This window comes from Amia ocellicauda, chromosome 17 (assembly GCF_036373705.1).
Source record: "Amia ocellicauda isolate fAmiCal2 chromosome 17, fAmiCal2.hap1, whole genome shotgun sequence".
NCBI classification, from domain to species: domain Eukaryota; kingdom Metazoa; phylum Chordata; class Actinopteri; order Amiiformes; family Amiidae; genus Amia; species Amia ocellicauda.
The window spans coordinates 7,725,384-7,741,401 of NC_089866.1; the positions used below are offsets into that span (position 1 = coordinate 7,725,384).

At 36.8% G+C, this 16,018-nt stretch overlaps 1 protein-coding gene across 18 annotated transcripts in view; it reads right to left on the reverse strand.

Annotated features, from left to right (window-relative positions):
• The window catches only part of rbfox1 (RNA binding fox-1 homolog 1), a 636,526-nt gene that overhangs the window by 522,612 nt on the left and 97,896 nt on the right, over positions 1–16,018 (reverse strand). For all 18 annotated transcript variants that reach the window (XM_066689841.1, XM_066689843.1, XM_066689825.1 and 15 more), the window contains exon 2: positions 1,496–1,528. In XM_066689841.1, coding sequence (XP_066545938.1) covers positions 1,496–1,528 — 33 coding nt within the window. The remainder of the gene's footprint in view (positions 1–1,495; positions 1,529–16,018) is intronic.

Consider the following 16,018-nt stretch of genomic DNA (forward strand, 5'->3'; position numbering starts at 1 on the left):
GCTTATCTTTTACAAAATCCATGGAAATGCACTCTGGGATAAACTTTCATGGCTTTCTTTTTTGCCATGACCATGTAAAATGAGCACAGGATGTTAAATAATAATAATCAGGATTATTCAGTTGGTCAAGCTATTAAGAGTGTATTTTATACCCTTTCCTTTGTATTTTTGTAAACTTTTATAAGCATCCATATTGCATTAACCACCAAGAAGCAAAGTTCCGTTATGTACAAATACGTTTTCTAATTTTTAAAAACATGCCTTCTTGTCCCCAGAGAGAAATTGCATTTGATGCATTTGATTTGAACACCAACAGGGAAAGGGTGTACATCAGAAGCCATCCGATGGTCTGAAGTTGCCACATCGTGTATCCAATCCCCAGAAAGACATGCTGTATTAAGTATGACATTCTACTGCAGTTGCTTTCAGACATCCACCTACATACACATTATTATGTAGTACAGCTTTCATTTCTACATGCACTCCGTCCCAAGGGAACACAGCGATTCAGTGGGAATTGCTTTAGACGTACGAGACAAACAATAGACAGTGCAGATGTGGCATAGGTGAAGCTGCTACCCTTAAGTGCATGCAACAAAAAATACACAGAAAAATATGAACGGTACTTGCACCCGTTTCATTTTATATTTTGAACTCATAGGCTCGATATATAAAGGTTCTCTGTAGAGGTTATTGTTGCTCCTTTAATTACTGTGCAGTACATTTCAGTATTTATTTTTATTTCGAACTCTGAGAGCTCCTATACGTTAAACTTCTGTTTTCTGGGAACAACTTTTTTAAAAGCCACATGTTCACAAATTACACTTCACAATGCAAGTGACTAACCTGGAAGATCACAATTTACCAATGTAGTTTTTCAATAACACACGTTATTGAAAACATCTAGTCAACTTCAACATAAAAAACGGGGCAGAATAAATCTCAGCAAACAATGAACATAATAATTACATATTTTAAAAAGCGTGACTCGTAATATTACATCTACTATTAATACACTAAATGAGCAGCACATGATTTGTTTATTTATTTATTTAAAGCTGCCTTTGAACTTTTCCTTTTTCATATCTAGCAGATTGCGGGGTGCAGTTTCAACCATCAACTACATAAAGACCAGGCAAGCCAAATAGTTCAGAGCAGTTTCAGTATATCATCATTTCGGACCACATCACAACACTTGTTATTCGTGATTGATGTTTGTGCTCTGAAGTATTGCCTTGAACTGACAGAATGCTAGTTAAATGTCTCAGCCTGAACGTGGGTTAACAATGTCACAATATAAATCATCATAATAACATAATATGTCATTAAGTGAAATGCTCTAATATCAAAAAGAAAAATTGCTTTTCAAAGTACACAAACATCAAAGGGAAAAAAATTACTCCAACTTTGGACCAATCCACTCAACAACCGGAATGGCAACAGTTTATAAAAGGTTTTAAGCTGCAATAAGTATAGCTGGATCATCACGTCTTACCTGATGCTTGCTTCCAGGCAGATTCACCAAAATCTATGGACACAAGATGAGAGAAAAAACATTACCATGATGGAAAGAAACTCCAAAGATAACACCTTCAATTATATTGCACAAAATTAAATTCGAAGGAAACCCATCTTGTTTTCATAGTTTCAGAATTATCCAGGTTGAATCAGGTATGGAAGTACCCAAGTGCTTTATTTGGTCTCTGGTTTATCAATTTTTTGTTGTTGTATTAATGAACAGTGTAGAAGGTACCTTTAACCACACCTTAGACCAGACCAATAAAAGTCCTTCTATACCCATGATAAGACCCACTGCCGGGAAATCAGCACAAGTACAGCCAACTGAAGACTCAAGTTGACGGCCAATATGATTACAGATAGGGGCAATCAGAAAAGACCCACAAGAACTCCACACTCTGAACTTTGATGTGAATTAAGCTGACTTAAACAGACTCTACTTGTTTAAACAAATCATTCAGGACGTGAGGAGGTTAAAGCTGGAAGATGCCTCTTTCCCATAGCTTGGCATGGCATGGCATATTGCAGATAAATGCACTCTTCACTTTGTCCCCGAAGCTCTGATATGATTACAGTTGCTCATGAAGGCAATACAGAGTGATGTGTCACTTGGCATACATTTTGATTACAAAAATTACATGAATTCAGAATACCTTAAATTTTCTTTAGAGACCAGGCCAGAATTAAATCAATATTTTGGGACTGACGTTGCTGATAAATGGGATTGTCTTTGTCATTGGCAGTTGTTTTACTAAAATGAGAGATCAATGCCATGTAACATTCTATGGGCTCTGTTTTTGGAATATATTCACAAGATTTAACCAGGTTCCATAAGACTATTCCAAAACAATAATGTTCAACCCTCCACAATTATCTTCTATACACTAACTTGTTACTGTTTTCTGACATTGACTATTGCCTAACTGCGATTGCTTAGCAATACATCGCATGTATTTGCAACTTGATGTATTCTGGTTGGACAAAGATGTAGTGATATTACTTCAATGTTCATGTTAACAGGGTCTCATGGGAGGGAATAAGGGATTACAAGAGTTTCTTCCTAATCTATTCGCAGCTTTGACTGCCGTTAACATTCACTAACCAATGAGAGCATGTATTAGACAGCAGGTAAGCCCTGTCACCATTCCCACTCTTCCTACAGTTTAGTTATTTTTGCTTGCTGTAGTTGAGAGAGAGGAGGATAAGCATCTAGTTGTTCTCTCTGTTCTCTGAACTAACTGTAATGAGATTCATTACGCACTAGATAGGCCTAATTATCTCCTGTTAACCATGATTTCTCTAAATACGTGAATCGACACACAAGAATAACGTCATATGTCTGGGTTTCTGCATATCAATAGCATGGCTTCACATTACAACACTGTATTGAATATATAAAAGCATTATAATGACAAACAGTGCATGCTGCAAAACGTGGGGGCCCATTACACCTTGAAAGAGGTGCAATAACCTCTGAGTGCTGCTGTGAAATCTTTCAAATCCCACTACGTACAGGAGATTAGAAGCACAGATGTTACGCTAAACTAATGATGTTATCAGCACCATAATAGGCATCCCAATATTGTTATTATATCATTTATTTATTTCAGCGATTAAAAAGCTGCTACTTTCGTGAATGAAAATGAAGCTTATAGGCTGTGTCATTGCAATTTAGTCTCTTCCACAAACAAAAAGATTATGGTACAGCATGTGCGGTTTCAAATTTAATCCGGTCTCCAAACATCAATTGATGAATGCTGCGTTGAGATGTAGGGGAGGAGTTTGTTTAAGCACGATGCTCTACCGGTGCAACATAGTTCAATTCAACCTGCATAAAGCGAAGTCCCTTTACTTTTGAAGTTGCAAATAATTTACAGAATAGTTCAACTGCTTCCTTTAACCAATATATTTATTTTGTCATATTTAGAAATATTTTCAGAAGGAACTAAAAAGTAATGCACTATAAAGAAAAAATCACAAGGTTAAAAATATATATATTCAATTATATATACACTACCAGTCAAAAGTTTTAGAACACCTCAATTTTTCCAGTTTTTATTGAAATTTACACAGTTTAATGTCTCAACGTACAAATAAACAATTGGAGATAAAACATAAATCATGGAAACGTTTTGTTTAACAAAATGTAACCCCTTAAGCTGACAAACCCCTCTGATACCCTTTAAAGGGCATCAAATCAGTGTGCTTCTCTTTAATCCCATGTGTACTCTTCACTGTTGTGTTGTTTGCTGAGACTCTCAGCTTTCTAACACTGTGAAGCATTTTCTGATGTGAATATTTGGTTTTTATACCCATTCTGAAATGGAGGGGTGGGTGGGGGTATACTTGAGTAAGAATACAAAATCTCAGAAAATATTGACAATTATGACATATTCTGGAACCAGACAGTCTACTGATCAAAACAAGACCATCCATGTTTTGGTAGAAACAACACACACCCGTAGAGAGCTCAAAATGTCAAGATGGAAAATTCTGTTTACAGTGTACTAATACACAACGATTTTACTTAATTGGATCTGAACTTCTCTGTTTGATAGAACATCAAATAATATATACTGGATTAATCATTAGGTTGTTCTGAAGAAAACAAGGATATTTGTAAAGAAATCCGATCGAAACTCAGTGATCTGTGACACAGGTGACATGGAAACTGTAAATCGGATGTGTTTGACAATGACACACACTGGTAGCCAAGAGAATAAGCTTTCAAACGATGTGCACATTGTAGGAATACAGTATCACTTCTATGCACAGGAGCTGCACGTAACACTGCCAAATAATGCTTAAGAGGGTGTAGTAACAGTATATAACTCTGAAATGTACATTATTTTTCAGTTTTTGGTAACCTAAACTTTTTTTTTTTTTTTTTTACCTCTGGCAGGTTACCGCTTACCTTTGTACCATTTCAGGTTATTTCACTGGACTGCTTAAATTTCAATAAAAACTGGAAAAATGGGGGTGTTCTACAACTTTTGACCAGTAGTGTATATATATTATTAATACATGAAATGTACTGATAATGAAACACGTTCTCTTTATCTTTCAACTTCAATGTTCATTTTAACTCCTTCAAAAACTATAATATCAGATTCCATCTCAGCAACAGGAAATTGGCCAATAAAAGTTAATTTAAGAAGAGGGGGAAATAAATAGCAGAATTAATTTTATCCCATCTAATTTGTCTGCAGTCTATACCAACTTCATTATTTTCCCATAAGTGGTTCCATAGGATTTAATTAAAACTGGTTTAAAGCAATATTTAAAACTGAAACATATTAGATCGAATCATATTATACAAGTGAAAATTTTACCTAAATTGCTATTGTGATTGCTTAAGAGTTTTTTGTTTGTTTTGCTTCTTCTTTATTTCTTTTCACCCATGGTTTTAAACTGTGTTAGTCTGGTGACCGTTCAAAAACAATAGTGTGGAAACGTATAAATAGCATGTTCCCTAAAAGGATTTTCATCATTATCATTTTGAACAACTTAGAATTATATTTGAATATTAAACACACATTTTCAATGGATTTAAATGTTCTGACCAGTGTTTACAGTGTGCACCCCCATAAGGAGGCTCACAGCAACACACACAACTGAAATAAAATAAAGATTAGTTTCATTTCCTTGAGTGCTTCAGAAAGATGGGGTTAGATACAATTTTGTGATCGGGTTAGACAGCGGTGTTTTGCGAGGAACAAAAGGCTCCCTAACTGTAACGCTCCGTAGGTGACATTTGACTTTCCGAAATCGTACAAGTACAACGACCCTGTGAAAATGCAAGTTAAACCTTGTCACACTGCTCTGTGATCCCTCTGTCAATACAGTTTAAGCACTACATTTTAACATGGATTATCAGAGTAAACATGTACCTCAGCTACCCTTCTCCAGCCAGTCAGTTGCAATGCCATCATGGTGTTATGACTCAAGAGCCATCAGCTTCACAGTGGATGCTTAACCTGGAGAATGCTTGTTGACAAGAACACTCATCCTTGGAGACCTCTTCACTTCCCCTCGTCTGTCGTGCAGTCTGGGCTGGTTTCCATGGAGACTTATTTACAGGAAAGGTACCAGTCACACATGTTTTTTAGAAATCAAATGTATTTTTGTTCTTGCTTAAAATAGTAATAGATGATGGCTAGCAATTGCGCCGCAAATGCTTCTTGCTCCGGAAAAACACATCACAGGGAGAAAGAAAAGCGGTTTCCTGATGGTGAAGCGAAACGACTGGGGCCATTACGGTATCGCGTATAATATAATATACAGTAAACATCAGTTCAGTTGTGTCAATCGAGGAATGCCTTTCGTCAGATGAGACTGTTTTATGCCACACCGAACAGAAACTCATTTTCAGAAAGGATTTGTAAGATGCGTGTTTTCTTCATTACAATGGTGCCAACACTAAGAAAATCTATCTGCCCTTGCACTGAATGCTATATAGGTCCGCCCGTCTCGAGGGGAAAATGCGAGACAAGTCTGTTGAGTCATTTTGTTTCCCTGGAAGTCACAGAGCACTCTGCATCCCTCATCATGACACACACCGTACAAGGAGATATAGGTCATAGTCCATGCTATTTTATTGACAATCGAGATGGCTGTAGTTTCTGCTTGATGTAATGCTATACAGGTGATCATATTAACTCATGCGCGATGACATCATGTTGCATTTGCACAGCGCCAAGGCATTCGTCATAGACTGAAGCAATTATTAAAAATTAAATGGCATCATATTAATTAGTTATTACTATTTTATTATTAGTAGTAGTATACATAATAATAGTATACTTAATATACAACTTAATATATTACTTAACTTAAAATTGTTTGAGGGATTTCAACATTGATCTCTCCTGAATGTTTTGATACGCTAGAGCTGTTGCCTTACCTAGGCCCTGTTGAGGGAATCAATAAACCCTGTGTTTCATAAAACATTTACTATGGGCTACATTCACAATAATGCCATGACTTGCTAGTGGTCATTTTAAGGACTTGGCATGCATGCTATGTCTTACTTCAGACTGAACAATTTCAGCAGTTTGTTAATAGCTCGGAAAGAGTCATGAATATGGAGTCCATAATAGAAAACTAAAACAAAAATCAAATAAAAATGAAATCAACAGACTCATTCTTCCGTCCATAATGAACTGCTGGGTTCTCCATATGCTCTTTACAGTCTATAATCCACATGCTTTCAGGCCACCTGCTAAAATAACAAATTAATGGTTTATTATAATGAAATATCCTGGGGAATAATGCATTTTGCAGTGATGCTGAGAAATAACACCCATGCTGACTTTACATTTCACTTAAACCAACAAGACGCGAGTTCAGAGGTCATACCCTTCCCAAAATCAAAACCATCTCATTTTGAATATTATTAATATGCCTGGTAATCTTGAATTCAAAAGCTTACTCTGTTCATGTTTAAGAAATGCATTAATATATTTCCAGCTTTTGGTTTTTAAACAAAATTCCCTGCTATCTGCAGGTGTTCCACGTTTCACCTGTGTTTTGGTGCCTCGCTTTTCTGCTGTATCACTGCCATATTCAGATAGGAAACCCATTAGATTGTACATCTCATACTCAAAAGGCACCTTAGGGTCAGCTGAATAAATACTGGGAACAATCTGCAGGCATCTCAATTTAGCTTACAGAATACAAAAGAGTAAATCCCTATAATTAGCTCGCCCCTCCCCCATCCCCTCTTTTGAGCCTTGCTGATGTGAATGATCATCATGTTTATGACATAAACACGTAAGTTGTCACATGCAATCCGTCTGCGTACTTTCTGATGGGCACTCAGTGGCACACTGGGTTTGTCATGATAAAAAGTGGATTTCTATTTCTGGAAAAATGACAATAATCACATCTCTGTTTGGTTACAGACCAAAACTGGGTAATTTCCATTGCCAGCCTTTGAAATACCAGGAAAGGTGGAAAGAAATTGCATTTTGTGGTCAAACAGGAACAAAATACGACAGGTAACAGGAGAAATATGACCTTTCAAATTTTCAACCAAGCTACCAAACTTAATGACTTTAAAACAGGGGTGGGCAAAGGCTGCCATCTGTCAAACCATGTTAGGTTTGAAAAATAGATATTTTCCACTATTATACTTTACGGGTAAAACTAGACCCTCGCTGAAGAATGCTGCAGGACATCCGAGAAATGCACAATGTTTTCCATATTTTGAGATTCACCATCCAAACATTGTTCACAGGAGTGTAATGTCAGTGTGTGAAAAATGTACTGGGGACCAGCAACATCAGTTGCAGCCAGGAAAGACCGATTCACCTTCATCCCGACCTCTGGAATCTGATTTATGATCTGACTCCTTGACGCAACACAGAAGCTTAGAATTTAGCTAATATACAACCGAAACTGCGTCCGTCTTATCAGACATCAAGTCTCTGATCTTGGAGACACTTGCCTCTCCCCAGGGATGATCTACACTATTCAGGCCAGCAGTAGCACAGCTCTGAAGAGCCCTGCTTGTAAGCCTCCTTCATTTAATGATGCTGGTAATAATCTGATCGACTTATTCCGTGGAAACAGATTTCCTAGACTCACACACAATTTATTTAATACACTGCATTAGACAAATTGCACAAATGCCAGATTTTCAAAGCACGCCGCTCCTTAAGCAAGAAAAAAGACATTTAAACAGGATCATAAATGAGAGAATGAAATCAGGGGGCCAATCAAAAATTAATTAATAGCATGTAAAGGGTCCGATTAAATGGCTTTGGAATGTGAGTAATAAGCGGAAGAACGAGACCTAACGGAAATGGCCGGAGTCTGCTCTTGGGGGCTGTGATTATTATGGAGGAGAGCTCCAGTGCATCTGGAAGGGGGCAAACCATGTCTAAAAAATGTTCCTCAAGGCTAGGTCATCCACACTTCCCAGACACCGGACTCCTCAGGCACCTGGATCAGCAAACAATCCCATCCCACACAGCTCATTTTAACAAAATGAGAAATGGTAATCAAACTGATGAGATGGGGGGATTCATGAAGCTAAATTTGATGAGATGGGGGAAATACAAGTTTTAATAGTGTTTACAGTCTGGAAAAGCAAAACAGAAACAACCCAAGAAGTAAGTCTGATGGACCATGCAGACACACTACAGTCTAAGTGACCCTTCTTTTTAAATCTTAGCTGTAAGAACCCCCAACCCACCACATTTACTGCAATATTTTCTGTATTTTACCCATGTTGAAAATCTTTTGGATTCATTTTATAGAACAGCTTTCCAAAACTACTTTTAAAATACATCCATGACAATTTGTACTGAGAAACATACCTTACCCTGACAGTAATAAGAATATCCTGTTGGCATGAATGGCACTGATCTTTTCTAGTTTATTAGATCAATAAAATTAGTTTCTTAGTCAGCATAAAAAGACCTGAATGCAGGCCTGAATTTTATTTTCAGCCCTTCATTTATGTTGGAATGATTTACCATCACTCTTCTGTGTTATAAAGATTAATTGTCTTAAATTCAATAACTTAATATTGCATTAAAACGTTTTTTGTTGATGTTATTTGAAGGGTTTCATCTTTTATGCAGTCACTATTTTTTAAAGCCATGCTATGTTATAATAAAATCAGATTTTCCAATGCCATACATATATAAAAGCTGGTGTTGGTGATATATAACACACATAGACAAACACACTTCTCTTTTCCGTGTTACACCTGCAAAGATAATGATTTAATCTTCTCATCTTTTATGTGGTCATCTTCAAGGTCTCTCTTCATCTCTTCAATAGCTTCCTTTGTCCATCTTTGATCTGTGCTTCATATACAGTTAGATCCATAAATATTTGGACAGTGACACAATTGTCATCATTTTGGCTGTGTACACCACCACAATAGATTTAAGTGTAGACATTCATCTTTAATTTGAGGGTAATTACATCCAAATTGGGTGAATAGTGTAGGAATTACCAGGTGTGTGTTATTCCATCAATAGTTAAATTACAGGTAAGCAGATAAAAGGTCTAGATTTGATTTCAAGTGTGGCATTTGCAATCTGTTGCTGTTACATGGCATGGGCATGTATGTATGGTTGTATTTATTGATGATGTGACTGCTGACAAAAGCAGCAGGATGAATTCTGAAGTGTTCAGGGCTATATTATCTGCTCAGATTCAGCCAAATGCTTAAAAACTCATTGGACGGCGCTTCACAGTGCAGATGGACAATGACCCGAAGCATACGGCGAAAGCATCCCAAGACTTTTTTAAGGTGAAGAAGTGCAATGTTCTGCAATGGCCAAGTCAATCACCTGACCTGAATCCAACTGAGCAGCATTTCACTTCCTGAAGGCAAAACTGAAGGCAAAACACCCCAAGAACAAGCAGGAACTAAAGTCAGCTGCAGTGCAGGCCTGGCAGAGCATCACCAGGGAAGAAACCCAGCATCTGCTGATGTCTATGGGTTCCAGACTTCAGGCAGTCATTGACTGCAAAGGATTTGCAACCAAGTATTGAAACTCACAATTTAATTCATGATGATGTTAGTTTGTCCAATTAATCTTGAGCCCCTAAAATGAGGGGGAACCACATATAAAAATGGGTGTAATTTCTACACCGTTCACCCAATTTTGATGTAACTACCCTCAAATTAAAGATGAAAGTCTGCACTTATTGTTTCCTTTCAAATCCATTGTGGTGGCATACAGAGCCAAAAAGATGACAGCTGTGTCACTGTCCAAATATTTATGGACCTAACTGTATAATATATATATATAAACACTTGTTTCATTTATTTGTTATGAAGGTGCAGTGTACGTTTTTAGAAAAAGAATGATGTTATTTATACCAATCATTTTAATGTTTTATGTTAATATTTCAATTTAAATACTCCATTTGTGCTAATAATTTTAGACCATTTGCCTTTCATTATACCACAGTGTCTAAAGAGCTATCTGTTAAAATGAGCATTTTGGCTTTTATAGGCAGTTCGAAATGTCGGTGCTTCCAGTGTTAACCATATAATCACCAGTCATTATAATGAGAAAAAAAAAATCTGCTCAATTAAATATAAAAAATATTGATCGATCAATTCATTAATTGATTAATAGACCTGATTAAATCAAGGCAGCCCTAATATATATATATATATACATACATGCATACATACATACATACATATACACACATACACACAGCTGTGGTATCTGGCACCAAGACGTTAGCAGCAGATCCTTTAAGTCCTGTAAGTTGCGAGGTGGGGCCTCCATGGATCGGACTTGTTTGTCCAGCACATCCCACAGATGCTCGATTGGATTGAGATCTGGGGAATTTGGAGGCCAAGTCAACACCTTGAACTCGTGATTCATCAGACCAGGCCACCTTCTTCCATTGCTCCGTGGTCCAGTTCTGATGCTCACGTGCCCATTGTAGGCACTTTCGGCAGTGGACAGGGGTCAGCATGGGCACCCTGACTGGTCTGCGGCTACGCAGCCCCATACGCAACAAACTGCCTTGAGCCTTGGCCGCCCATGACCCTGTCGCCGGTTCACCGCTTTTCCTTCCTTGGACCACTTTTGATAGGTACTGACCACTGCAGACCGGGAACACCCCACAAGAGCTGTAGTTTTGGAGATGCTCTTACCCAGTTGTCTAGCCATCACAATTTGGCCCTTGTCAAAGTCGATCAGATCCTTACGCTTGCCCATTTTTCCTGCTTCTAACAAATCAACTTTGAGGACAAAATGTTCACTTGCTGCCTAATATATCCCTGACAGGTGCCATGATAACGAGATTATCAGTGTTATTCACTTCACCTGTCAGTGGTCATAATGTTATGGCTGATCGGTGTATATGTATACATGATTACATTATGAAAATGTTACCAAAGATACTAAATAAGTCATGCATTACTTAATATGACAACTAATTAGTTACTCAAAGGGGGTTTGTTAAAACAGATTAGAAAACAAAACTGATCATTTTAATGCATTCAAAAATAAACAAAGTGGAATAAGCAAAGACTATTTCCTCCCAAAACACTGATGTACCTCCACCTTTGAGTAACCAAAGAAAACAACTGTAATAGTCTATATTGTGAAATGCTGTCTGACAAACAGTTTTATGAGCTTGATTCATAACTACTGGAGTGAAAGAGCAAATTATGAATTTACACAGTGCGACAGTTCTGGCAAGCTTAATGTCGGGGTGTGTAAAGGTTTATTGGCGGTATGTTACCTTCAGATAGTTCCTTCCAATGTGTTTCTCTGGTTCGTGTTTGAGCAAGATAACACCGTATCTCCCAAACTTGTTCTAATTTTGCATAGTGTAAATTGGAGTCTCCTAACAGATCATAAAGGATAATTGCATTGAGCTGTATTCAAGGAGTAACATAATCTAGCATCAGATTTAAAGTGCATTTACAGTGAAGCAATTTTCTATTGTCAAGACTTGCTGCTCTAATTTGTTGTATTTTGCATTATCAAGAATAGAACATTTAAACTAAAGCGAGCCATTCCCAAAGGTCTCTTGTGTGATATTAATATTCATGTTCACTTGTTTTTGTGCTCTCCCACACTTGTACAGGAAGTTATTCCATTATTCCACTAATTCCCTTAAAATATTTTGCAAAGAATACAGTCATTTAACTTTTGCCATTTGAAAATTGCATATGATTTTCATAATCACTGAAGAGACTAAAACCATAATATATACCATTTTAATGATAAATAAAATGCTATTTTATTCTGTGGAGAAAAAAGGTAATACAATGTAAAATGCATTACATGTATATTATGATATATGCAATACGTTAAAAAAATATAATGGGATATATGAAAACAAATATTACATGTCATCTTTATCAGCTTCTTGGGCATTTCTTGACCAAGTAAAATTTGTCTGGGTAATTACAGATTTTAACTTTATTAATACTTTATTTATGTTACTGCTTTTCAAATTCTTCTTTAAAGAATTATCCATTACAAATAACACTGTTGTCTTTAATAAGCCCCAGTACAGTCCTATATTTGTTTGCACGGGATGGGAGTTCCCTGGAAATGTTTCTGAAGGATGGATAACAAAAACATTATACATAACTATATGTATAAAACTGTAATATTTAAAGGTCTTAAAATACTGTGACTTACTAGTAAATCACCTGTACTAAGGAGCCAGTCCCATCACATAATCAAATAGTAAATATAATACGTAAAGGAGGAAGGATACACAATTGGTTGTGCATTCATTCTGGTTCTAAAAACTCTAAATTCATGACAATGGCTAATTTAAAACCAAAACTCATTAAACAGTTATACATGGGCACCAGTTTAAGTTTCCTCTTTAAAACTGATTTGTAATGTTTCACAGTAAAGCGTTTCCAATATTTTACCCCCATACTTTCCTCTCGTTATGTAATAATCTACTGTCTTGCAATCTGAGCGGAAGACTGCCATCTGGTGCCTTCAATCAGATAACACAACCCCCTCCATATGTTAAGATCCCTGACGTCACGTCAACTTCAATGGTATTTTTTGCCATTTACATTAATTAAGGTGCTTAAACTACGTGACACCATGTTCACGAGAAACTGGGTTGAGCTCAAGCGACAAAATCTGAAAATATGCAACATCTGTTGTGCTTTTTGCACGCTGTCTGTCTGCATTTTGATTAGTGTGGAAACTGGGCTCATTCCACAGGCTGCCAGGAGTGGCCAACAGTTGAGGCCGAGCGAGTATTACAATCATCCAAAACAGCACACCTTGTTCCCAGCTGTCACTTGCTCAAAATAATCAGAGCCTCATCTGTCAGCAATTCAGATTCATGTTTGAATTGCTCCTCCTATTACAAAAAATAAAAAGCTGAAACCACTTTTCCAGAAAAGGCTTACATAAAGTGTATTTAGGTAACTGTAAACAAAACAAAATTAAACAAGATATATTTATTTAATTTGGAGATTGGTCTAGAAAAAACAATTATGTGTTGGACATTCATTTGACATTTTTAATAAGAAATTTAGCTCTTAACCCTTTGCGGTCCTATGTTGAACTGGATCCGACATTGTAAAATTGCGGTTGCGGTCCTTTGTCAGACAGAGTCCGACATCTCTTTAAACGTGTCTTTTGCATAGAAAAAGCCGAGTACAGCCTTCTGAAACATCACGATAAGTTGGAAAACATTCTAAACTTATGTGCTAAGCCCCCCCTTCGAGAGTCTGGAGTCAGGAAGTGATAGAGACGCGGCTCTCACTGCAGGCCGCATCAGCATCACGCAGTCAGAAAACAGCACACACATCTGCACAACAGTTACAGATGTTAGAATGAGCAGACAGTGAAGTAAATAGTTATTTAGATGGCAGCAGAAATGAGACTATATACTTATGCAAAACCTGCAGCAGAGCCGGTCTTACACCCAGTTGAATGCTTCAAGAAGAATCATACACAGTAAAAACACAGATAGACCATTGAGCATTGCAACACAATTGCACACTGCATATAGTTTTTAGGTGATTGTTTGTTATCGCCTATTTTTGTGCATTTTACATATTTCTTTTTTTTGTTTTCAGCCCTCACCACATGTAAATAGTTTTATAAATAAATATTGATGCAAAACATTTGATGGTTACCTTTGTTACAGGCATGTGAAGTGCTGTAAAATGTTGTATCTTTTCTAAAGTTCTAAAGTTAATTTATTGCCTTTTTAAAAAAAAAACGTTTTGCACTTTTGTTTTCATTTGCGCCTGGAATAATAGTCAAAAACTGACTAATTAACAGCCTTTTTTTCCCAAAATGTTTGCACTATTTTCAAATTTGAAGGTGTCCTTTGGAATAATACTGCTTTGTGCATTGTTTTTTGCAAACACATGGTCTGAAATGTTATTTTCTTCACAAAATTCAATTGGACCTGAACAGCCTGACAGCTGCAAAATAATTGGACTCCAAAGGGTTAATACTACACATACATTGGAATCCATTGCACGTGTATAAAGTTTTAAAGTCAGAAGCAATGCTTTTTTCATATTGATTTTAATTTATTTTAGTGGTCATTCATTGATATTCGACAGAAGAGGCTCCATATTTGTCTTACTTTGCTTTACATACTATATGTATGTATGTATGTATGTATTTATTTATTTACTTAAATTTCAGGTGGGAGGAAAAGGACATCTGCATTACTGGAAACAAACCCAAAGGTTTTGGAAGACAGACACTTGAAAGGTCAATTTACAAAGAAAACTCCCACAGCTGACAAGTAAGATAAAGAGAGACAGAGATTGTGAGCTTGAAGAAGAAGAAAAAAGATTAATTGCAGTCAACATAAGACATTAGAGATCAAACTGAATACTAAGCATTTCAAAGCTTGTCCATCGCTAACTAAATTACCATGGATAATCATCTGACAGTTGACCCACCAGTCATTAAGGGACGCAAAGTAATTATAATTTTACTTCATGGCACTACACACTGGAATTGGGCACATGGGTTTCACACGGCGGTGGAGAGTAGATGAAGAAACATAAATTGCCATCTAACCTTCCAGAAGTATATTTTGAATATACACTAGGAAAAGAAAATGCACTGTGAACCTGGGAACACATCTATCTATTATTACATTACATTATTTGCCAAGAAAAGAAAAGCATGTTTTAAAAGCGAGAACACATTGAAACAATCTCGAGGCTACAGCCTATTCGCAGGTGTCGCATATTTTTCGCAATTAAACATATGATGCTCAAAACTCAATGGCCAACTCCAGATTGTAGTTCATACCAGTAAAGGAAAACCAGGAGCACTTCAAAGTAGCAGCATGTTAAAAAGTCTCATTTGCATAATATTAGCGGCTGAATTTTGAATAATGCGCACTTCTAACATTCGACTAGACACATACAAAAAGCAGCTGTACGTCTAAAAATTCTGCAGCACTAAGCGCTTATGAAGGAGTAATGCACTGAATGAGTTGACCTTTTCATTCCAATAAGTGGTGGGTAGAAAGTATATCCACGCAATAATGTTTGCAATGTTTCAAGCTGCAGGCCTCCAAGCTAACTTAATGCAGCACATTTAGACTAATGATCTATAGTCCTCAATAATTCATGAGGACTTTTGCTACCCCCCCCACCCATACAAAATCAACCAGATTTGCATCACTTTCTGCCTTCCATTTTGGGATCAGCAATGGAGACCAAAAGAGAAAATACTTATAGATGATGCGTCTCTAAAATGCTTCTCTCTCCTGTAAAGGTGCAGTGCTTAGCCTGCAGGAATATAGGCATTAGACATTTCATTCACCTTTTCTGCTGATTATGAATTAAGAAAAAAATAAGTTTAATCAACGAACCTCTCATTTCCAAGTCTGTTTCCTACAATATACCTTTTAGAAGCTGCATAAGCAAGAAGCTGCATATTAACTTCCCGTCTCGATTTAAATAAGAGCAAGAATGTGTTTACAATCAACATTTTGACCAATGCATCACTTTATGCTATTCATTAAACATCATAGTTCTGCT